Source organism: Manis javanica, chromosome 1 (genome assembly GCF_040802235.1).
Source record: "Manis javanica isolate MJ-LG chromosome 1, MJ_LKY, whole genome shotgun sequence".
Taxonomy (NCBI): Eukaryota; Metazoa; Chordata; class Mammalia; order Pholidota; family Manidae; genus Manis; species Manis javanica.
In genome coordinates, this window is record NC_133156.1 from 228944892 (window position 1) to 228970522 (window position 25631).

Sequence of the window (25631 nt, forward strand, 5' to 3'; positions counted from 1 at the left end):
ATGGATGTGTCAGCTTGTTTGACAATTCACTTTCTGCAATCTTGTTTTAATAAGCTATCCAGGTAATTCTGTTGCATGCTTTGAGAATCACTGATCTTTAGAGAAAGAATTTAAAATGATAGGAAAGAAATACAGCACTTTTCCAGTCCCACCTCCCACTCGCTGACTCATGAGCCTTTTCAAAGACACGAGTAAATGACTGTTCACCTTGGCCACTGCTGCTAACACCGCACTCTGTATCTTGCTTATCACTCCTGTGCATTTTTTTAAGGACTGATATACTCACTCAACAAATATTTATTGTGGTACTTCCTGGTATTCTAGGCACTAGGAACACGGCAGCGGAAGAGGTTTACAGGTCCTCGCTCACGAACAGCTTTCATGACAGCAAGACCAGAGGAGGCAAAAAACAAGTAGTCAGGTCAAAATAAATGCCAACTGCCTAAAGCCAAATCAAGCAGAATTCACCCTGCTGAATGGGTGTGAGACTCCATCATGGAGTCTTGGGGTCTGATGGGCCCATATAACTACACATTTTAATGTACTAGTCATTGCAGAAAGATTTTATACTGAGCAACTTATACTTTAGCTAAAGAAAGGAGATACTTGGAAATATTACTTAAAATAGCAAACACTCAGATACCCCAAATACTCAATAGAAGCGAAATAGATGGGCAAATTGTAGTATGCCCCCTCTAGAGCATGATGGAGAGTCATTATGATTATTCAAACTAAGTAACAGCATGGAAAACACACGTTTAAAATTATACAGGAAAAACCAAGATACTGAATTATATATACTATATAATTCCAACAATATTGTACAAAAGAGAAAAGGTTAAACTTTAGAGAAGCGGATGAAAAAATTTTGGAAGACTATAATTCTAACTATCTTAGGATGATTCATGAATACCTTCTTTGTTTGAACTCTCTAACTTCCACTAAGTTTCATTATTTTGGAGCTTATCTGTCTATATCTAAACACTTTAAAATAGTAGTAAATGTAGTTGATATTATGACATGTTAGTGGCTTTTGTATCTTTCAACTTAGGGAAGAAAAGTTACAAAGGCAATAGAGCCACTTCCCACAATATTAATTTCATAGATCAGGATGCAGCAGGGTGGCCATAGCAAGGAAGATTCTCTGGAGTCTTCCCAGGATACTAGTGCCTAGCTAGCTGTATTACTCAATATGAGTCCTATGTTATGAAAACCTCCTGGCTAAAGAGGGGTCTACTAGTGTTCCCAGAAATTTTGAATAATATCACAACTCCCCAAGAAAATAGGAAATAGCAGAAGAATGACCAAGTAGGAATCATGTCCCATAAGTCACTCAGAATATCTTCTTAGCACTGTCAAGGTAATGAGTATATTACTCTCAGAAGCCTTGGCAAGAATCAAAACAGATTTGCTGCAGATAGATGGAGAATGCGACTTGCCCATTTTTACAGTGCTCTAAAATGTCTTTGATGTCCTTTTGTGGGGTTTTTTTTTCCCACAACTAGAAGTGGCAATGATAATTTCATTATCAACCAACTTTGGATGATATGGGAAAACTGCTTAACAATAGCATAACTTCATGGCATCTAGGAAGCTTGGCTTTCAAGAAAGATAGTGCTTTTATTTTATTCAGGCACATATTCAGAGTTTGTTTGTTACTATGGAATCACATATGATGTCATAAATTTGACATTCTAAATGCAAATAGACTGGGCCACAGAAGCAAAAGGAAATGGAGCTGGGGGGATGAAAACCTGCACAACAACAAAAGAAGTTCAATAATTAAAAGAAATGAGTCAAACATCTCTGAAACAGAAAAAGAAGGTGAGTAAATTGAATGACCTAGAATTTTGCCAAAGAGCTGAGGAAATATAGATGTCAGTCCATCATTTATCTCAGGGATTGCTTTACAACAATCAAATAATTTCAGATAACAACATGTTGAGAAAAGGGGAGGAAAAATAAAAGAAATGAAGAGTGGGGTGGAAAAGGAGAGTAAAGCATACAGTACAAAGCAACCCAGGAAGTCAGCATTTACTGAGCATTTGCTCATGTGCTGGTGGTAAGAGGTGAAAACACAGTTGCTATCTTGGAAGAATGCACAGCCTAGTAGGAAAGGGAAAACAAAGTTCAACTCAGTGCTCAGTAAAAGTATGTATAAAAGACACAGGCAACACAGAGGAATGTTTAGCTTTGGGAACTTCTCCCAGGTCATGCTGAGCTGAAATTTTTTAAGAACATTAGAGGGAAGAAGAGGTTACAAGGAAACAGAGTGGTATAGGCAAATACAAGTCATTTGGCAGAAGAAGAATACAGACATAAACTGTAGAGTGGAGGGCAAGTGGGAGGTAGACAGTATGCATCAAGAGACTCCTGGTCTAATTAAGTGAATGAAGAGTGTATCCAGAAGTGAAGCATATTTAGACTTATATTTTACAAATACTATGCTAAATAAATGGGTAGATGGATCTAGAAGTTGGGAGGATTTGAGTCCATGAAATCTAATCAAAAGGCTATATTCTAAGAATGAGGCTCATGATGATTTGAAGCCTGGAACAACACAACGATAATAGGGATGGAAAGGAAGGATTGGATTTTAAATAGCTCTTAGAATTATATGGGAAGATTTTACGATGATGGCATGGGGGTGATGCAAGGATTTTAGGATTAGTTCCAGGACCACACAGCTATGCCATTCTCTGCAGTCCAGATGAAATCAACTGAATCAACTCACATGGATGAGATTTTTCCTGGATGCAAGGCACACAGCATAAAAGGATGAACAGACTCCCCCTGAGCACCTTGGTCTAGACTAGAGGTTAAGCTCCTTAAACAGATAAGTAACACTAATTTGATCACATTACAGCTACTGAATTAGCATGAAACAATACAAATAGTACTCCAATACAACAGCATTTCCTACAATTGAAAATGAAAACAAATACTTGGATAGGCGTCTGTGATGTTATTTTCTTGGCTCTCCTACGTGGCCTTCTCTGTTAGTTTATTAATAGAAATCTCTTTTCACTCTAGATGCTATGAGTAATTAGATAATATGAACAGAAGATATGCCTTCAATAGATCTGTACAGGATTAAGGTCCTTGATTTTAAAAATCAGACTAATATTGTTGAGGCTTAGATCCACAGAAACTTGGAGCTACAGTTCACTAAGAAAACAAGCAAGAGATGCTTCAATTCTACATGACAAAAGAAAAGCTCCATAAATAGCAATCTTCAGAGTAATGGAGAAAAATGAAAGTTATTCTGTGTGAGCAACTTTTTTTTTTATTAAGGTATCATTGATATACAATCTTATGCTCAGTTTTCACATGAGCAAAATTGTGGTTGCTATATTCCCCCCTATTATCAAGTCCCACCACATACCCCATTAGAGTCACTGTTCATCAGCATAGTAAGATGCTATAGTTACTGTCTTGTCTTCTCTGTGCTAAACTGCCTTCCCCATACCCTCCCCACCATACTATGTGTGTGCTAATCAAAATACCCCTTAATGCCCTTCTCCCTCCTTCCCACCCACCCTCCCCAACTTCTTTCCCTTTGGTAACCACTAGTCCCTTCTTGGAGTCTGTGAGTCTACTGCTGTTTTGTTCCTTCAGTTTTTGCTATGTTATTATACTCCACAGATGAGTGAAATCATTTGGTACTTGTCTTTCTCCACCTGGCTTATTTCACTGAGCATAATACTCTCTAGCTCCATCCATGTTGTTGCAAATGGTAGGATTTTTCTTCTTATGTCTGAATAATATTCCATTGTGTATATGTACCACCTCTTCTTTATCCATTTATCTACTGATGGACACTTAGGTTGCTTCCATGTCTTGGCTATTGTAAATAGTGCTGTGATAAACATAGGGGTGCATATGTCTTTTTGAATCTGTGATCTTGTTTTCATTGGGTAAATTCCTAGGAGTGGAATTATTGGGTGAAATGGTATGTCTGTTTTTAGTTTTTTGAGGAATCTCCATACTGCTTTCCATAATAGTTGAACTAGTTTACATTCCCACCAACAGTGTAGAAGGGTTCCCCCTTTCTCTGCATCCTTGCCAGCATTTGTTGTTGCTTGTCTTTTGGATGTTGGCCTTTCTGACTGGTGTAAGGTGATATCTCACTGTGGTTTTAATTTGCATTTCCCTGATGATTAGCGATGTGGAGCATCTTTTCATATGCCTGTTGGCCATCTGAATTTCTTCTTTGGAGAAGAATCTGTTCAGATCCTCTGCCCATTTTTTAATCAGGCTATTTGCTTTTTGGGTGTTGAGGTGTGCTGAGTTCTTTATATATTTTGGATGTTAACCCCTTGTCGGATACGTCATTTACAAATATATTCACCCATACTGTAGGATGGCTTTTTGTTCTGTTGATAGTGCCCTTTGCTGGAAGAAGCTTTTTAGCTTGATGTAGGCCCACTTGTTCATTTTTGCTTTTGTTTTCCTTGCCCAAGGAGGCAACTTCACTTTAAAACCAAGTCCTGCTGACCCCAGGAACTTCTCCCATCACATTTCCCGAGCTACCATTTTTTAAGTGATAAATGCCTCATTCCCCAAATCTATAAACCAGCAAATTTCTATATTAAAGAATATTTATATAGTTCTCTGATGTGTTATTTTTTTACTCATGCTTGTTAGAACAGGGGGAAAATGTCAAAAATTTATATATTTTTCATATTGGCAAAAAGACAAGTTCTGATTTTTATTTATCCTTTTACTTCCAAACCCAAGGCTTGTAATGCACCTGAGATTAAAAATTAATAAACATTCTTTGTTTCCATATTAAGAATGAAACTACAACAAGGTACTCAAAAGACAGCCTTGAAGCAGAGAAAAGACGGGACTCCGAGAAATCAGGAGGTCATCTCAGCACTCAGGTGAGCTGACCTCTTCAGAGCTGGTGAGAGAATTAAAGAGCAGAAAGCACATTGGGAAATATTAGGGGGCAGGGGAGTTCTTTGTGAGAAGACTGAGCTGTAAAGATCTGTATTAGGAGATACCTAATATCCTCAAGGAGAGGCTAAGGGAAAACCAGGAGAAGCTGGGCCCTGCCTTCCCCTCCAGTGCACATCCCCATGTTCACGCAGAACCTCTGGGGTTGAAACTACAGTCATCTCCTCTGCTCAGCCTATGGGAGGAGACTGGCCTTTGCTCAGATCCGGGAGGGAAGGGGAGTCTGACCACCACACTGACCATTTTCTGCACAATCTTCCAGATGAGGCGTGCAGTCAATCCGAATCACTCGCTGAGATGTTGTCCCACTCGGGGCCACTCGTCGTGTAGATGCTGCCTTTGTGCAGCTGAGGGAACAGTGCTTCTTGGCCCCTGCCGCACAGTTCGTGTGTATATTCACATGTGCCTGTTGTGGCAGCAGGGCCAGCAGATCACCATGATCAGGGTGAGCAGAGATCAAATTACTGATTTTGGAGGGGAGCTACAGGCTACCTGGGTGAGGGGAAGGACACGGGGAAGAGAAACTCACCCACTTGTCTCTCCATGATCTCCTCCACGCTTGTTCCCCCGAAAAGGAATGCTCAAGGGCTCTATTCCTTGTGTAGGTGCCAGCTGCTCTCACCTTTGAAGTCTTATAAAAATTGGCAGCTAGGACTTTCTAGAATTTGCCAGCAGGCTTATCCTTAGGGAGAAGGGAGGAAAAATGGTCAACTCTACTTGTTGCCTATAAGAGCTCTGAGTCACATGTGAGATACGAGATTTGGATTTGTTTCATGGTTTTGGATGCTCTTCTGGGTGGATCCCCACTTTGTTGTTCCTCAGAGAAGTCAGGTTTGGGCCAAAGCTAGAATACTACACAAGGGCAAGGCTGAATTAAGGGACATAGAGGTCAGGGACCTTCTCACTGGGCTTTGCTGTGGTTAGCCTGACATTGTTATTCTGTAGGCACACGCAGGGAAAGAGTGGGTAGTGGGTATTACACTCTTGGGTCTCTTCTCTCCTCAAAAGGGAGCACAAGAATTATCCTTGCCAAAGGAAGACTCCGGAGGGCACCTCACACGAAATCAGTGGTCCCGAACTGCACGGAGCCCCTCCACCAGAGCTCCATCAGTAGACGAGCCAAAAAGCAGGAACACCAGTCTTAAGGTAGAGAAGAGATGAAGGGGAAGAGGACATAACAGAATAATAATAATAAACATTCATTAAGGCTTTCTATGTGCCAGGCCCTATTCTATGTACTTTATATGTTTTAGCTACTGTAACCCTCACAAAAAAAGCCCTGTTAGCCCCATTTCACAGTTGAGAAAATTGAAACAAGAGTTATTTGCCTAGAACTTCACATTACTAGCACTAACAGAGCTAGATTAAAACCCAGGGGCTCTAGGTCTTTAAGCTGCACACTTCATGTTCAAACTCTATGGCTCTCATTGCTTTTTTCATTTACTCAATAACTACTCATTGAGCACCCAAGACTCAGGAGGGGGGCAGGATAGAAAGATCAACAAAGGAGATAAATTGTTGAAGAGTGTTAGATTGTACAGCACTTGGGGCTCTTAACTAGGTCTAGCTCCATAAATTTTGAGATTAAGTTTTTGGATTCAGAGAGAATACAGACCTAGCCACTACCAACCCATCGGTCTCTGTGAGCTCATTAATCTAACCAAGAATATGCCTTTTGAAACAATTACAAAAACAAATAATATATGGATGCTTAATAATATATTGCACACTTCAGTAATGGAGTCCTTTCTCTAGAATGGTTTCTTCCTATTTATGAAGATGCTTCTCTCCATTTGAAATCCACTGGCACACAGAGCTCTGAAGGCAATGGGAAAACACTCAATACCCCAGCCTACCAACCTTCCCAGCAATCATTGTATTAAACACTAGGCAAATGTGGAAGGAGATGCCCCAAGGGGCTTTGTAGGAACATCTGGTCTGGTTGCTCATGGAGTTACCTGGAGGTCACAGGTGGAGAGAGTGGCTAGCAAGGACCCTTACTTAACCTTTCTGTCCAAACTGAAGGTTCTAATCAAGCAGGTATACCAGAGGCAAGTGACAGAACTTTGCAAACTATGTGCCAGCTGTCTTTTAATGGCAAGGAAGAGGACCTGTGCTCTATCTGCTCCAAGAAACAAACAAAAATGTGAGGTGCTGATAGAGATGCTAGGGGAAATGAAAGCAGACTGTCTTTGTCCACTTAACAGAAATGTCTAATACCTTGCAGCACAGAGCTGAGATTATCAAGGATCTATCTAAGGGCTAGGAATGAAACAGAAGGGGACAGGTCCTTGACTCCAACTGATCAGAGATGGGGACAAAGACCCCAGAGGAGCATCCAACTCAGTTGCCACTTTCTTGCTCCAGCTCCCCACTAGCTCTGCAACCTCCCAGACTTCACCCACCTCCCCCAGCCAGCAAGAGTCACCGGGGGAACTGTCAGCAAAGCCATCGCTGCCCTCACCGCCCGCGTCCTCCATGCCTTTCTCACATCCGCCCACGCCCCCGGATCACCAGTCCCAGGCGGGGTCTTGGCGCAGCACCAAGATGCACGACAATCCGGAATCCGGGGCTCACGGCATGGGGCGGGAGATCCGTGAGTCCCGGGACGCCAGGGACACGCATCCCCGGGACTACCCGCGCACACCCCCCACAGAATGGAAGTCCTTTGCCCAATGCAGGGCGCTCAACCCGTCCCAGATGGACCGTGACTCCGTGTCCGACCAGACCCAGAGGCGGGAGGAAGAGGATGACTACGACGAAGCCTACTGGGCATCCGTGCGGACGCTGTATGAGAACATCCCGGACTGCTCGCGCCCCCGGCTGGTGAGCACGCCCGCCGCCCTGTGCCCGGGGCTCCCCTCGTGGAGCCCCGTGGCCTGGACCTCTCCCAGCTCCCCCCCTCCGGGTGGAGTGGGGAAGTCCGTCCCAGCTCCCCGCTTCTCCTCCCCAGACCTCCCACCTACACTCTCAGGAGGGGCCCCGCCCTCGGCTGTCCAGCAGCCCAGTGCTCAGCTGTTCTCTTTCCGCCCCCTCTTGGGATGCATCCTAGTACCGCTCCCTTCGGTCTGTGTGACCCCCGTCCCGGTGGCCCCTCGCTGCAGCCCAAGCTCAAGCATGCCATCACCGTCGCGGTGTCATCCTGGGCGCTCTTCAACATGGCTGACGGAAGCAAGATCTACGAAGAGGAGGGTCTGGAAAAGTACATGGAGTACCAGCTTCACAACGAGAACGTCATCCTGACCCCGGGGCCTGCCTTCCACTTCGTCAAGGTACCCTGCGAAGCCCTGGATGGCGAGGGAAGGCCCCGGGCCGGCCCTGGACCTCATCCGGGTCCCCTTGTCATTCCTGGTCCACCCTTACTGTTCTCGCCCTTTGAAAGTTGACCCCAGGGCAGTTTAAGCTTTCGCAGAGGCTCCAGACTGTTGAGGAAGGGACTCCAGCCCTAGATTTGCAATGCTGAGCTCTTCTAGGTGGAATCCTAACCACCAGACCTGGAACAGAAACCTCTGTTCTCTCCTTGGATGGAGCAGTAACCAGAAGCAATGAGTTTACAGTTCTGAGTAGTAGAAATAAAAGTCCTCGTTAAAATTAGATGAGATTTCACTTTAGCTTTCCATCCCTAAATACAGCATACTTAGAAAACCAAGATGCTTTTGGCACCTAGGATAATGATTTTAATACAGAAAGGAAGGTTTTTCTAACCTTATACTGAAATGTATAGCACTTAAAAGTCTGGTCCCGTATATAACTTATACAGATATTACACAATAACACCATAACCAGGCAGTAACAAATGATACCTCAACAAGTTGTGAGCAGAAATTACTTATGGGGCATGGTAACAGCACGGGAGGAAACCACAAACCTATTCCAAAGACTCATGTCTATAAGCAGACAAAGTGCTCGCTTTGGCAGCACACATACTAAAATTGGAACAATATGGAGACCATTAATTAGCATGGCCCCTGTGCAAGGATAACATGCAAATTCATGAATCATTCCCTATTTTTCACGAAAAATAATAATCAGATGATCGAGAGGCAGATTTTATAAAATCCCCCCCCCTTCAAAAAATAGAGCAAAAAGGGGTTAGCCTGATCTTTCTAAGTATCCAGTAGAGATAATTCTAGTAAATCAAATGTTGTAACAATTTTCAACACATATTACCCATCTATTCAGTAAACATTAACTGAGGTCCTGTGTATCAGAGACTGCAAAAACAGATATTAATGGCATACCCTCCCATAAAGGAGCCATAATCTTTGAGTGAAGTCTTTAAAGCTTTAATTTGACACGGATGAGATCTCTTCTCTTGAGACACCCAATGCCCACCTTGCCTGGCGTCTTCACACACATTTGTGTTTGTGACTCAGGCACTGCAGCACGTCAATGCTAGACTCCGTGATCTGTATCCTGATGAACAGGACTTATTTGATATTGTGCTGATGACTAATAACCATGCCCAAGTGGGAGTGCGGCTTATAAACAGCGTCAATCACTATGGTAAGTAAAATAAATACCATGTGGGAGAACAGCTCGCTGCTCTGGAAGAGAGAAGCCATGTTATTTTGCTAACTGTGGCCTAACTAATGCAGTGTCTTTGATACTGAAACCCCCTTCTGCGTGAGGAATGTTTATTTGCCTATGTCAGAACAAGAGAGGCCATGCTCATTTTTAACTTCAGCACAGAGTTGGGCCCAAAGCTCTGGACTTAACTTGTCAAGTGTGAATTTCAAAGTCTTAATCCCAGATCCTGCAATATATTTCTCTGTTTTATGTTTTTCACTTCTGAACTTGACTTCAAGGAGCCGTCAACCCAGAGGCTTTCTCTGGGTGATCAAACTTCTTGTTCACCACAGATACACGTTAACGGTTTAAAGTTTTTCACTTTTTCCTTTGCACTCTTAAAACATGATTCTCTCTCCACACACATCAAATCCATACTCATGCCAGGAAAATTGTCTTTATTCCTTTACATGGAAAATTTGATTGACTCTCATGTCTTAACTCTCGTGTCTTCAGAGTGTATCCATCAGTGTGTTGGAGACTTAGTGTCAATTTTTCCTGTTAGGGAATTACCTGACTTCTTATCTGGAGACCTTTGGCCTATTATCTAAGTGACATATTCAGTCTTATAGAAATGTCATGTCAAAATAAGGTTTACATTTGGCATATTTAAATTAATAATTTAATTTATAATTATACTTTTATAGTTATTATTTTATATTTATATATATCCATAAATAAGATATATTTGCAGCTTATGAATTTTATATTATCCTAATTATAAGGCTGATGTCTTACTAAGACATACTTTTAAAAATGTTTGCACTTCAAAATGCAGCCTTCATAGGATTATTACATGAAATGAGAGAATGTATATAAAAGCTTTAGCATAGAAGAGTGGCATAATCACTCAGTAAACAGCAGTAATTATTTTCACAACACATAGTCTTGTTCCATTTAGCAGGTGATTTACATCTATCTATCCTTCACAACACTGAGCCCAGCCAGGCTAGTACTATAATGAATTATTTACATGTTAATTCTACTAATGAATGGACTGAGCCTAATTTTCTCATGCAGGCTTGCTCACAGAATAACAACCATTTACCTGAAAGACTTAGGTACTTCCCTCCTCAGGGTGCTGAAAATATTTTATATTTCTCTCTTGTTACATAACAAGTATGTTTATATTCCTGGCCCTTCAATGAACTGTGATCTTGAGAAGACAGATGATGTTTTAATCATTTCTGAAATAATTACTGATCATTAAATTAATATTATTTAAGAATTCGTACACTTTTGTGCCACTTATGCCTAATGTTGGCTTAAGTGAAAAAGTGAGACTATTCTGTTAATACCACAGCAAACACTCCCACCTTAACTGTTGATGGATGCTATCTACTGTCTTGGTCCATACAGATAATAAACAACTGACTGGACTCAAAATTCTGCTTTCTATCATGTGCTTTCTATCATAGGTCCTTGAATGGGTATGTAATGTCTTCTATGCATGCTATACTTTGACTGTTTTCACACGGTTAAACAATGTTTTGCTTTTATAAATAATCCTGCCCTAAGAACTTCTTACATAAATCTTTATCAAGAGTTTCAGATTTCTCCAGAATAAATTCCTTAAAAAAAGAATCCTAAGTCAAAAGGTATAAACCTGTTAAAAGCTCCTGATACATACTGTCAAATCACTTTCTAGATAGCCTGTACCAATTTATATTTTCATCCATAAGGTTTGTGGGTGCCTGTTTTACAAACCTCTCATCTAGCGGGTTTTTTATTAACTGTTGTTGATTTGCAAGGCATTCAATGTGTATTATCAATGTTTAGTCTGCTAATAATTGCATTTAAAATTTCAAGTCAGGGAAGAGACAACTTTAGACCTTTTGCTGATTTTAGAACACAGTTCAAATCCCAGCATTATTTGTTATTAGTATTGTATTGTTATTGAAAAAATACAAAAATGGTACTTAAGATAGAGTTGCATTTTAACTGGCCCTTTTGACAAGTGAGTTCTATTCTGGACAATCAGTGTGAACCAGTGGACTTAAATATCCAAATTTTTATGTCTCAGGTTCCTTTTTAGTAATGAGGATAAGAATGCCTGCCCTGCCTCTGTGAGAATAAAATGGCACAGTCTACATGGATGTACTTCAAAAGCTGTCATGCACACATCCACTGTCATAACATATCTGAGACATTGTCCCATACTGAAAGTTTGAAGGCAGCTCTAAAACCTCAATAGGCACTGTTATTCCTAAGGTGACTTTAATTTGTATTTACAGTAAGTATGTTGTCTTTAGTCTCTGATAGAGCAAAATCCTTCTTGCCCAATAATAGGCTTACTAATTGACCGCTTCTGTCTGACTGGTGGAAAAAGCCCCATTGGCTACTTGAAGGCATATCTTACCAACTTTTATCTCTCTGAGGATTCTGAAAAAGTACAAGAAGCAATACAAGAAGGTATTAGTTTGCTTTTACCCCTCTAGTTAATAAAGAAGTTTGTGTTGGTTTCCCTTCGGATGGGTTTCGTATATAACTATGTGGCTTATGTCTTTGTTGAATTTTCCACAAGGGGTCTCCACGAGTGGCAGCCCTTGAGTTTGTCTTTTAGAGCTTTGACCCTCGTGGAGGTGGACACCCTCAGTCATTGTCCCACAACCCATTTAACACTTTCCCATCCCTTATAGAGACAGAAATAGTGTAGACAACTGTTTTGAGATGTGTGGTTGTGAAGAGGAATTTAGTCAGCATGTAATAGCTAACAAGGAAATGCAAGGTCTGGGAATTTTTCTTTTTAATGGTAGAAACTAAAACTCATGGCCCTGAGAAGAGTATTAATCAGTCCTCATGTTTGGCCAGGGATAGCCTCTGCAACAATGTTTGATGGAGTCAAAGACATGGCTTACTGTGACACCCAGCTCCGTGTGGCCTTTGATGGGGATGCCGTCCTCTTCTCTGACGAGTCTGAGCACATTGCCAAGGAGCATGAGCTAGACAAATTCTTTCAACATGAAACACTATTTGAGAATAAGCCTCTAGCTCAGGTAGGTTCAAAGAGCTCTAATTAATTTTGATCTACTTGCTTTCATATATATATATATATATTCATTGTAATGGCTTCTACGTTGTTTTAGGAAGGCCACTCCTTACTTCACCTTTTCATTTTTCTCCTTCTTTCATAAACTCCTCATTTTGAAGCATCTGCCACTGACATTTTTTAAATTTCAGCATTCTTTTGTCTACTGTTTTGAAAATGTTTCTATGATCTTCTCATGATAGTCCTTAAATTATGCGTAAGAGAAGTAATAAGCTTACCAGTAAGCCATTTGTCCATAGCAGGTTCTCAAAATAGTAAGGTCATTTCCAATAGGTCAGTAAATATTTGTTGCATCTTTCTGTCCATAACCTCAAGCTCCATAAAGACATCACTTAATTGAAAAAATCTGTAAAACTGAGAGCTTAAAACTAAACCAAATGAGCTTCAAACAAGTACAAACTATGAACACTTAATCAAAATGAAACTAAGTATTTAGGTGTTTGGGGAATCAATCCATGTATTGAAGGGTTGAAGTCATAGTCTGAAATGAACAAAACCCATTTCTTAACAAACAGAAATGGAAACCATCAAAATATTCTCCAAACTGAATTTGAAATGATAGATCATTCAGTTTTAATCTATGAATCTTAACCAAGGATTTAATCAGCCTTTTTCCCTCAGCTCTTCTTGAATTTAAGATCAACTTAAATATACTATTTTCACTTAAGAGCATGAATAGACTAATTGAAAGCTGAAAAGATTTACAAACTCGTCTCACATTACTGCAAGTGATATTTAAACTGTGTGTGTGTGTTTAACTTCATAGTTCCTTCCTAAATAGCTTCTTTAGAAGCTTTGATCTTGTGTCATGAAGTCATTCAGTGTTAACAAAGTTTTGTTATATTTTACATAAGTCTGTTTTACTGAAATTCAGAGCCCATTGTTTATTAGCCTTTATTATTGAAATGTGGAAAAGCTCCAAAAAAGAACAAGAAAAAAAAGAGTTACTTCAAGATAAGCTTCAATTAGCATTTTCTCATCTCAGGGAAATAATCCAAATATCTTTTTGATCTTGCATTTATCAGTTCCTTTTTCCAAGTTTTCAATCATTTTTTTCCCAATAAACAACTAAAATTGTGAAGCCTAGCACTAGTTATTGCAGGTATAAATGACAAATTTCTATTCAGCATACTTGTTTTCATTATGCAGTACTTCTGGCAGTGGATAAAAATGCTGTTTTTTTACATAAAAAGGGTAGCTTTCCTGTAAAAATCAGATTTTGCCAGATGTGTTTCACTGATGAAAAAGAGGTTACGAGATACTATTCCTACCCAAGGATTTCAAGTTTGTTGGTAAGGGGCTTGTGGTTTGGTTATGACAGTGTCCCATTTGTCTCAAATGGAGGAGCTCTGAAAGTCACCAGCAAAAGGGACAGCTGGAGAGGATTGATTTGGCTACTCTCAGCTGATAAACCTTCAGTGTGGTACCATGACTAGTAATGGATGTCTCTTGATTTGATACGTACCTAGTCCCACCATTCTGGAATAGTGGTCTCCAAGTGTGTGTTAGTGAGTGTGTGTGCTTTAATCTGAGTTTTTGAGGTATAATTTACATATAGTAAAATTCATCATTTTTAGTGGAAATGCATAGTTGTGAAACCACAACCAAACTAAAATACTCAACATATTCGCAAAATTCCTTCATGCCTGTTTGCAGTCATCCTAGCCTCCTGCCTCCAGGATCGATCAACCACCAACCTGATTTCTATCCCAAGAGTTTTACCTTTTTCAGATGTTATATAAATGGAACCACACAGGATGCAGTCTTTTGAATCTAACTTGCTTTATTTAGCATAATGCCTTTGAGTCTTATCCATGTCATTCCATGTATCGGTAGTTTGTCCCTTTTTATTGCTGAGTAGTATTTTGTTGTATGGATGTACCATCTTTCTTTATCCATTTACCTACTGGAAGATATTTTGGTCTTTTTTCAGTTTTTGGCCTTAATACATAAAGCCACTTGAAGCATTTTCCTGTAAGCTTCTGTGTAAACATAAGATCTCATTTCTCTTGGCTAAATACCTAGGAAGACGATTACTAGGTCACATAGCAAGTCTATGTTTGACTTCAGAAGACACTGCCAAACTATTTTCCAAAGTGGCCATACAACTTTGCATTCCCAACAGCACTGTATGAGACAGTTTTGTTGTTCTGCATCTTTGCTAGTATTTGACATAATCAGTGGTTTTCTGTTTGTTAGTTTGCTTGTTTTAAGCTTTTCCAGTGGTTATATAATGGTTTCTTACTGTAGTTTTAGTTTGCATTTCCCTAATGACAAATGATATTGAGCATTTTATCAGGTGATTATTTGTCATGATATGTATGCTTTGGCAAAAACATCTGTTCAAATCTCTTGCTTATGTGTACTAGGTTTTTTTTTTTATCATTGAGATTTGAAAGTTCTTTATATATTCTGGATATAAGTTCTTTATCATTATCAGATATTTTCTCTCAGTCTGTGCTGGCATTTTCATTCTCTTAATATCCTTTACTGTCTTTTGATGAGCAGAAACAATTTTGATGTTCAAGTTACCAATTTATTGTTATGAATTGTTTTTAATGTCATATCTAAGAACTCTTTGTCTAACCCAAAGTCATAAATTTTTCCCATGTTTTTGTAGATAAGTTTTTAAATTTTAAGTTTTATTCTTTTAGTATTATGATTTAACTTTAGTTCATTTTTCAATTTGTACAAAGTATTGGTTAAAGTTCATTTTTACTACTTATGGATATCCTTGTTGTTCCAACACTATTTGTGGAAAAGACTGGCTTTCCGTTCCTTTAATATTGGTATCTATCCTCTTACCAATATCACAGTCTCTTGTCTTGATTATCATAGTTTTATGGAAAATCTTGAGCAAGGTGATATGAGCCCTCCAAATTTGTTATTTTCCAAAATTCTTCTGGATATTCTGATTCCTTTGCATTTTCTTATACATTTAACAATTAGCTTGTCTTTTTATGGAGGAAAAAAGTATCCTGCTGGGATTTTTATTGTGATTGTGTGGAATGTATAGCTTAATCTTGGGAGAATAGATATCTTAACAATATCAAGCCTTTCAGTCCATGTGCACATATATCTCTCCGTTTTACTCATCTTTGATTTCTTTCATCTGTATTTTGTAGGTTTCAGCATGCAGATATCACACTTATCTTTTTAGATTTATACCTCAGTATTTTATAATTCTTTGGTGCTATTAAAAATGATACTTTAAAATTTTTAACTTCCAATTTGTTTACTGCAAATATACAGAAACACAATTATTTTTGTATAGTGACCTCATATACTGCAACTTCCTTGTTAAAGTCACTTGTTAGTCACAGTAAAATTATTGTAGATTATTTGGGACTTTCTACACAGGGAATGTTGACTGTGAATAAAAACACTTTCATTTGTTTCCATTCTTTATGTCTCTGATTCACCATTCTTGCCTTGTTACCCTTGTTAGTATACTCAGTATGATGTTCCACAAGAGTCATGAGAATGCACACCCTTGCCTTTCTTGGTCCCTGATCTTAGGGGGAGATCTTTCAGTCTTTGGCTCCTAAGTACATTATCTATAGGTTTTTTTCAAGATGCCATTTGTGAGGTTAAGCGAGTTGCCTTCTATTCCTATTTTTTGAAAATTTTTATAAGTGTATATTGACTTTTGTCAGATGGCTTTTCTGTATCTGTTAAGAAAATCATGTGGCTTCTCCAGTTTGTTGTTACATAAATTATATTGATGGACTGTAAAATGTTGAAGCAGCTTTGCATTGCAGGTAGAAGTTCAAGCTGGTCATGTTGTGCTATTCTTTTCATATACTATTGGATCCAATTTGTTAAAATCCAGTTTAGAAACCTTTTGACTTTATATTCTGTAGAGATAATACTGTAGTGTTCTTTTAATATTTTACAGAATAATGCTGACCTAATAAAATGAGGTGGGAAGTATCTTCTCCCCATCCATTTTCTGGAAGATTTTGTGTATTATTTCTTCTTTAAATATGTGGTAATATTCTCTAGAGAAGCTATCTGGGCTTGGACTTCTCTATAAAGGAAGATTTTTAACTAAGAATTCAATTAGTTTTAATAGCTATAGAACTACTATTCTGATTTTCTTTTTCTTCTCCTTCATCTTCTGGCAATTTATGAGTTTGCATTTTTTTTCAGACCAAAAAAAGTGAATTTGTCCATATAAGTCATTGAATTTATAAGCATAAAGTTTTTCACAAATTATTGTGCTCTTACTATTTTTAGGATCTCAAGTGATGTATCTCTTTTCATTCCTGATATTAGAAATATTATTTGTCTTCTCTCTTTTTCCCCATTGGTCAATTTGGGTAGACGTTAACAATTTTATTTATCTTTCCAATAACCAGCTCTTCTTAAGTTTTTAAAAGGTGTATACTTACGGCCACTGATTTGAGACTTTTCTCTTCTAAAATAAGCATTGAATACTCTAAAATTTTATCTAAATGATGACATAGTTGCATCCCACAAATTTTGATTGGTGGTTTGTAATTTTCATTCAATTTAAAGCCTTTTAAAAAATTTCTCTGATTACTTCTTTGATCTATATGTATTTTAAAATATATTTGATTTATATGTACTTGTAAGTTGGGTAACTGTCAAATATTTAGAATTTTCCCAGACAGCCTTCTGTTATTGATTACAAGTAGAATTCTCTTGTAGTCAGAGACTATCTCTTCTATAACTTCAATTCTTTAAATATGTTGAGGAATGTTTTATGCCCAGAATATGTTTCATATATACTTGAAAAGAATGTTTATTCTGCTATTGTTGAGTATTTAATAAATGTCAGATTGATTAAGTAAATTGATAGTGTATTATTCAGGTCAGGCTGCCCAGGTTTTTAATATTGTCAGTGACTGTCTACTTCTTCTATCTACTATTGAGGAGGTGGCATGGAAGTCTTTGATCATCCCTCCTTTCAATTGTGTCCGTTTGCTTCATGTATTTAATCTTTGTTATTCAGTGCCCAAATATTTAGGACAATTACACCTTCTTTGAAAAATTAATCCCTTTTCATTATTATAATGCCCCCGAGATTCATATAACCACTTTTGCATTTTTTTCATTAATGTTTGTATATATTTTCTATATTTTTTCTTTTAACCTATTTATTTTTACATTTTAGTTATCTCTATATTTAAAGTGATTTTTGTAGATATTACATAGTTTGTGTTGCTTTTTTGTACAATATGACAGTACCTGTATTTTAATTGCTGTTTTTAGTCCATTTACATGTAATGTGATTATTACTTTGATTGGATTAAAATCTACCATCTTCCTACTTTTTTCTATATATTCCATCCATTCTTTCTTTTCCCTTACCTTTTGCTTTTGAATTTATTGTATGTATTGTGTTTTTAGGATTCCATTTTATTTCTACTACTGACTTTTAACTGTTTTTTAGGGTTACCCTAGGATTTACAGTATACAACTTTAAATAATTACAGTCTTCTTTCAAACAGTATTATGTTGCATCATGGATAATGTGAGAACCTTGCAACAGTATACTCTCAATCCCTCCCTCCCATATTCAGTGTTGTCATACATTTAACTTCTACCTATACCATAAACTCACAAAACCTGGCTATTATTTTTTATTTGGTGAAACAATATCTTTAGAATAAATAAGAAAAAAATATGTCTTTTGTATTCATTTTCATTTTAACCATTTCTAGGGATCTTCACTTCTTTGTGTAGATCCAAGTTTCTCCATGGAATCATATTCCTTTTGCCAGAAGACCATCTTTTTTCTATTAGTAGAGTCACTGATCTACACTCTTATGAAGGTTTCACATGAACAACATTCTGGTTTCCACATTCAGGCATATTATCAATTCCTCACCTCCCATTCATTGCAATCATTGCCAGAAGACCATCTTTTAACATTTCATGTGGAATTGATATGCTGTTGCCAAAAGGCTTTGCTTTTTCTTTTCCTGAAAATCTTTATTCTCCTTCATTTTTAAAAAATACTTTATTTTGATTGGATATAGTTTTCTGAATTTACCACATTTTACTTTCAGCACTTTAAAGATACCCATCCACTATCTTTGACTTGCATAGATTCTGAAAACAAATGGTTTGAGATCCCATCTTTGGATTTCTGTATAAAATGTGTCTATTTTTCTCTGACTGCCTTCAAGATTTTCTATATTTCTCTGTGTTTTAGCAGTTTAATATGGTGTGTTGGGGGGAAAGGGGTTCCACAGGATTTCAATGCCCTGCTATTTTTTCCCCACTATTTTTTCTATTTATTTTCCATTAAGGTAATTTCTGCTGACCTATTTTCAAGTCCACTGATTTCTTCCTCAGCATTGACTGTACTAATAAATCCATCAAAAGCATTCTTCATTTCTGTACTTTAATTTGTATTTCTAACATTTCCATTCAATTCTTATTTTTCCATTTCTTTGCTGAAATTACTAGTCCACTCATATGTTCTCCACCTTCCAAAACAGTTACGATACATTCAATTCTTATTTTTCCATTTCTTTGCTGAAATTACTAGTCTACTCATATGTTCTCCACATTCCAAAACAGTTATGATAATGGTATCATAACTGAACTAGGGAATTCAGTTCTCTGCAATTCCCTCTCTTGTATTTACAACCTCTAAGTAATCACTGAGTTTTCTTCTGTTAGTTACTTTCTTTTCAAGGTTGTTTGCTCTTTTTGTTTGTTTTATTCAATGTCATAATGCTTTAATTTCCAATCATAGTGTGTAGACTGTAGATACTTGATAATTAGTTATTTTGCCTGATAATAGTTATGCCTCCTATTCTGCTACCAATTAGTAAAAGGATTGAATTAATCAAATCAGGAGTTTGACTAAGTAGGCATTTTGTTGTTTCTGTTGTTACCTTCATTTCACCCCAGACTTCAAATTCCTCTGGTAGGGTGCAAGAAGGTTCTTCACAGTATTCCTCTTCTACTTTCAGTTTTAGGCCTCTCCTTTGTGTCCACACCTCACAGATGGTCTCCATGTTGTTATCCCTCTCTCAACTATTGCTGGTTGTCTCTGCAGAACAGTTTGGTGAGGTCATGGGGAAGGGCATTTTCTGTTGTCCTCGCTTAGCCTAAATCTCAGACAAACTGTATCTTCCTAGGTTTTAAGGAAGAAATTTTACATTGATCTTGCCTTTTCCCCAGTGACAGGAGATATCCACTGGGCTGGGTGTGTAAGTCTCCTGTCCCTTTCCCAGTGGTTGAAGGTTTTCCCCTTCCCTTACCCATAGCAGTAGATCTTTACCAGTGCCCTGGGAGTAACAGTGTCTGAAGCCCTTCTTCCAGCAGTTTAAGACTTTTGTTTTTTAGGAGACATGAGACAAAGTGGAGTTTTAGTCTTTCCTCACAGCAGTAGTTGCTTCCTCCCCTCCAAGCCTGCACCAAAGGTTGCATTCTTTCATCTCTCACCCTGCCTGCAGGGTTTCTTACAGAAAACTAGGCAAGTACATATAAGGGGAAAAGCCTGTATGGGAGTGTATATTTGTTTTGTCTGTGGCTTCCAGGGTTTGTATTCTCATTAAACCATACTTGGACTTTACCAGTTGCTTTTAAAAATTACCTGAACTTTTTACTAGATTATCTGGCTTATTCTTATTGTTAGGAGTAAAATTCTTTCCAGCTTTCTACTGCCTAGGAAGATTCCACATATTTTAAATCATACAATTCCTCAAAAAGATATTTGAATAACTCACCCTCATATTCCTGTTTTTTATTGACAAGTTATACTCTTGTACTACTGCACAGATACACAAATTATAAAACATACTAAAAATGGAAGAAAGAAAGGATGATATGGATACCTGGTTTAAATATGGTGACATACACTGACCAGTCCCTAATTATTCCCTTTGGTAATTACTCAAAGCAAGATGAACTGTGTTCCTCTATGCTGTAAAGTCAAACTATGAGTGGAGTGCCTCCTGCTAACAGTCACTACGTTCCCTTTGCTGTTTTTGACAAAAAAAAAGTTACAGATTTTTCACCTATGTATATGCCTCTCACCTTAAGCAACTAATATTTTTGCATGTTTTTCCTGATATATGTAGCCTCAGAGAAAGAAATACTAAACAAGTGCATAAGTAAGCCACATTTGTAGAAAAAGACATCTTTTGCAAGACAGCAGAAAAAAAAGAGCTTTTGAATTGTGAAAATGTCAGTCTTAAAATGCTCCTTTAACCTTCCCCAGGAACCCTCTTATTGTTAGAAGAAAAACCAATCTACTTCAGTGATGAATAATAAAAAAAGAACCAGCACAGAATATATGCAAAGATACAATGAAAAAGAAAAAGAGCAAAATCTAATAACACATGAGAATTCTCACTAGAAATATAAGCCAAAGTATAGGTGAACATTGTAACTAAATAATTCTCATGACTTTCAAACTTAAAGGATGGTCACAAAGCAAAAAATACAAGGCAAGGAGGAAATCATAAGACACTGAAGTGTAGAACTCTGGAAATGACTAGAATTGAAAAAGAAAATTTTGGGGAAAATAAATGGCAAAAATAATAGATCACAGGTAAAGCAAATCCAACATAGGCATGATTGTAATCCCTGAAGAAAAACAGTGAAATTATCTTCTGGAGAGAGTTCTGTGTGGCATATACAAAATACAAATTTATATAAAAAAACATAAATCAAGAAAACATCCTGAATTATCAGAAAATGTTAATTCATACATTAAACAGTTAAAAGATTAAAGGCCACATTATGTAATAGAAAAACAGAATAGCATGGTCATCGCTGAGATGTGCCGTAGTAAAATTATTTAACTTCAAAGATGAAGAAGCGATTATATGGGCAGCCTGCTTACACGAGTAGGGGGAAAAGTTCAAGCTGTCTGCAGTCTTCTCCACAACAGCACCTGATAGCAAAAGACAGTGGAGCACTACTTACAAGATCATATGGAGAGAAAATATAAATTCTATACCCAAAGATTCATTCAAGTGAAAAGGAAATAGATCCACAGTTGAGAACATACTGCATTCTCAGGGATTATTATTTCCGTAACATTTTCATGAGAAGACTAGTGGTAGAGCCAATATGTACATGACAGGAAACACAAAGGCACCAAAGGGCACAGAATATATTTGGCCATAGAAATACAACTGAAACAATTGTAAGGATTAGGGCAGCAAAAAGAAAGCCCATATTATCTTCCTAATGATGCAGAAATTATGTAACTAATGAAAACTGGGAAAATGTGGAGGAAAAAGGTCAAAGGAAAAGTAAGTATGCTGATACCGTTAGTTACAATAGCTGATCAAAGGATAAAATGTAAAGCTGTTAAACAGAAATATAAGAATCTCTAATAATCCAAATGCAAACACTGAGAAAGATGAAACAAATAAAATTGGATGGTGAGAAGAAATAGAGGAAAAGAGAAAGGTGAAGACGTAACCTAATTTCATTATTTCTTATGTAATAAATAGTAGTTATTGGATTTTTAAAAAATAGAGGATTGAGGGTACTATAAAAGTTCTAGTTATAAAGGTAATGAATAAAAGGAAATAATAGAAACCTTTTTAAATATTAGAAGAAACACAGATGCACATGTGCACAAAGAAAAAGGACACTCAGTGAACAATCCTTTAAAATCTTTAAACCCAAAAATGTCATAAAATTATAAAGCAGAACCATTATCACATATATTTGTAATACCAGTAAGTATAAATGGCCTAAAACTTAACTTTCATTTCAAAAATTAAGACTATCCGATTGGATCACATAGCAAAATAAAGTTCTATGCTCTGTACCAAAGATACAGCTACAACTAAGTGTTCAGAGAGGCTAAAGATAAATATGGGAAGATATGCAAAATAATTAAAATAAAACACAAGGCTGGACTGAAGAAAACCCTGAGTGAGAAAATGGCATATACTTCATAAGGTTAAAATGTGCAATTCACAAAAGGCTAATTAAAAGCAGTGCTTTTTGTGACTGAATTTTATTTAGTGTCCCGTTTGCTATCATTTGGATAGTTTGTCTTTTGCCTGATTTAACCTTTCATAGAAATTTATTTCACTTTTAAAATATCTGTGTTGAGATGTTAAATTTGTATGGTAACCCTACATTTATTCCACGAATGCAAGGATATAAAGAAATATGTTAATATGAATGCAAGGAGTTTCAGTATTGCGCCCTTAGCCCTATAACACCGCCAATTTGCAGTATTATATCCTTTCATAAGCTCGGCTTTTTTAGCATTCCGTTCCTTCGGCACAGTAGATCACAACTGTGACATATGTTCCTTTTGCAGGGTCCCTTGAAAGGCTTTCTGGAAGATTTAGGCAGACTGCAAAAGAAGTTTTATGCCAAAGATGAGCGGTTACTTTGTCCTATCAGGACCTACCTGATTACAGCCAGCAGTGCAGCCAGTTCAGGAACCCGTGTGCTGAAAACCCTTCACAACTGGGGTCTAGAGATAGATGAAGCTCTTTTCCTTGCTGGAGCTCCCAAAGATCCCATCTTGGTGAAAATAAGGCCCCACATCTTCTTTGATGACCGCATGTTCAACACTGAAGGGGCACAGAAATTCGGCACCATCACAGCTCATGTACCTTATGGAATTAATGAAAAAATGAACAATTAGGTATGGGGAGGAGAAATAAAGCAGTCAGTCTGCTAGTACAGAAGCCACCTCTTGTGGATCTCTAGGGTAGTCAGGTATTTCTGAAGATTGGACATCAGAACTTGGTCCATTTGGAACGTTTTTCCCTTGATTTTTCTGAAAACATTTAAACCCTCAAGTTAACCTTCAAGTTAAATGACTCTTTAGAATAAATTTAGAATTTGAATGCCTGAATGCTTGAAGAGTTATTTCAGAAGCCTATTTAGTTTGACAAAGGATTGCTCATTTTTTGATGTTGGGAGATAGAATGAATTATAGAATGGTGGTCTTCAAAGGTAGAAAGAGTAGGATTAAGTATACTCTTGAAAATTAGAACTTTTTAGTATGTTGCCCTTATGACCAGCCTTTTAATCAACGCAAAATGAAAATGTCTCTCTACCTGCATGGGCGTACCAATTTTGACACTGCTCATTTCAGAAATAAATCAGCTGGTTATTCATACAGGGCACTTTCCATCTAAGATGAGCTCCAGACAGAAAGCTCTTGGGAAGGGTTCTTTGAAATTTATCTAGTGTGTTCATCACCACTGGACCACAGAACCTCATATTTGAAATCTCTGGCTTTGGGCCTGGCAGTTAGGCCCAATGTCTGTATGGGGAAAGGGAAGCCTTGGCCACTTCAAAATGTGACACAAAGTATAGGATCCTGGTCTTTCACTGTCATTCTGTTGTGATTTTTGTTTTCTTTTCCAAAAAGATTGATTGGTTATTAACTATAATCTACTACTTGTTAGGTGCAGTGAGCTGGTTATTTTCATCTTACCTCATTTTGTCATTAAACCAAACATTTGTGACATGCTATTATCATCCTTTTTATCAATGAAGAGCCTAAGATTAAAAAAGATTAAGCATCTTATCCAAGGATGTACAGCTAATAAATGATGGGACTAAGATTCAAATCCAGGTCTGTTGATACATGCTGTCTCTTTTCTGTTATGCAACCTTCCAAATCAAGTTATTGGTTCCATGCCATTGGACCTACCCTGAACAGATTAGTCATTCCAGTTAGTGCCTGAACTAATAGAAGTTACAAAGCAGGTCTGCAGATTCTCTTCCTCTCTTCTTCACACCCTCTCTTACTGATTCTACCCCCATCCCTATCTCTACCACAACCACATACACATATTTCAGCTCTAGGTCTAGTTAAAGACTACTGCTGTCATATATCTTTTGATCTGCCGCCTAATTTGATATAAATCAGTTCAAAATAAACCAATCACGACACTAATTGTGTACCTGCTGTTATCCATGCATTCTTCAGTCTGAAGACCACAGACTCAGACATAACCCCATCCTTTCGGAAAGGTAAAACTTTATCCCAGAGGAAGTCAGATGTGCAAACTCAAAGAGCCAACACTAGAGGGCAGTTTGACCCCCGTGACAAGTGAGGGTCACACCTGAGGTTGAGGCTGAGATCTGTATGGGCTGGAAGAAGTCAGGAAATGGGAAGAACTAAGGTGGGTTTTGAAAGACAGGAAAGGTATGTACAGATAGAAAGAAAGAGGAAATAGATGTGCTCCAGGCTCAGTACGTTTGAGAGGCAGCTTCAAATCACAGATAGAGTGGAATAAAGGCTCAGCCCTGGGGATTTTTGTTCTTGTGCCTTAATAATAGTGCTCCTTCCCACCTCTGATTCTCACCACACATAAGGAACCTTCTGGCATTTGACTCCTCTTGTCTTTGTAGTGTTAGTATTCTTTGCATGTTACGTCCTTCCCAAATGGAAGCCAGCAAAGGACAGTCAAAATCTTTAAGCAAGTTATTTCAGTTATGCAAAAGCTGTGTCTGTTCTCTTGTCCTGAAGATTCTAGAATGGGCATTGAGTCAGGCAGGTCTCTGTACCAGACAGTGAACTACCTGAGGGCAGAAATGGTGTCCTACTTCTCTGTGACTCTCACAGAGCACTCAGCCTGGCACGTATTACATGGGTGAGTAGACGAATGAATGAATGACAAGAGTAGCTTGGTCCAAAGCTATTAAGTTTGCAGCTTGAAGATTGGTCCCTGTGGCAATATAACCACTGACATTTTTGAAGCACTGTAGGGAATACAAAGCACTTTCCCTTCCATTGTTACATTTAATAGTCCCATGGAGGGGGTGGAAAGGCACTTGTGAATTGGACTGCTGGGAAGTCTGTTTACAGTAAGCCCAAGCTTTCCCACTCTAACTCTGCCAGTGTCAAATAAGACAATTTGAGGTTAACTCTTTCTGTAGGGACCAATGCCATAATGGTCTTCAGTTCTCAAACTGTGGTCCCCAGAGAACCAGCAGAATCACCTGGGAACTTATTAGAAATGTAAATTCCCAGGTCCCAGCTCTTACCTACTTTATTCGAAACTCGGGTACTGGGACCCCGAAATTTCTTTTTTGCTGTTGTTTTTACAAGCCCCGCAGGTGATTC

The 25631-nt window shown here is 38.0% G+C and overlaps 1 protein-coding gene, 1 long non-coding RNA gene and 1 other non-coding gene across 9 annotated transcripts in view; 2 read left to right on the forward strand and 1 right to left on the reverse strand.

The window, feature by feature from the left end:
* LOC140844384 (uncharacterized) overlaps nt 1-25631 on the reverse strand; it is a 47828-nt gene that overhangs the window by 21740 nt on the left and 457 nt on the right. Inside the window, exon 2 of the long non-coding RNA XR_012122610.1 lies at nt 22953-23160. This is a non-coding gene — a long non-coding RNA (uncharacterized lncRNA). The remainder of the gene's footprint in view (nt 1-22952; nt 23161-25631) is intronic.
* On the forward strand, nt 1710-24112 carry NT5C1B (5'-nucleotidase, cytosolic IB). Of its 7 annotated transcripts, XM_073216142.1 has the most exons (11): nt 1710-1824; nt 4797-4886; nt 5225-5407; nt 5971-6108; nt 7330-7558; nt 7644-7788; nt 8015-8234; nt 9339-9468; nt 11821-11943; nt 12343-12527; nt 22860-24112. In XM_073216142.1, exons 1-11 carry the CDS (start codon nt 1792-1794, stop codon nt 23190-23192), a joined length of 1809 nt encoding a protein of 602 aa, XP_073072243.1. In that variant the 5' UTR covers nt 1710-1791; the 3' UTR covers nt 23193-24112. The 7 variants fall into 7 exon arrangements, with proteins under 7 accessions (XP_073072243.1, XP_036882382.2, XP_073072236.1 ...); XM_037026487.2 differs by having other exon boundaries at nt 7330-7788; nt 8067-8234; XM_073216135.1 differs by having other exon boundaries at nt 7330-7788; nt 8067-8234; nt 12349-12527.
* Nucleotides 8865-8975, forward strand: LOC118973947 (U6 spliceosomal RNA). The gene has a single exon (XR_005063503.1). It is a non-coding gene; the product is annotated as a U6 spliceosomal RNA (small nuclear RNA).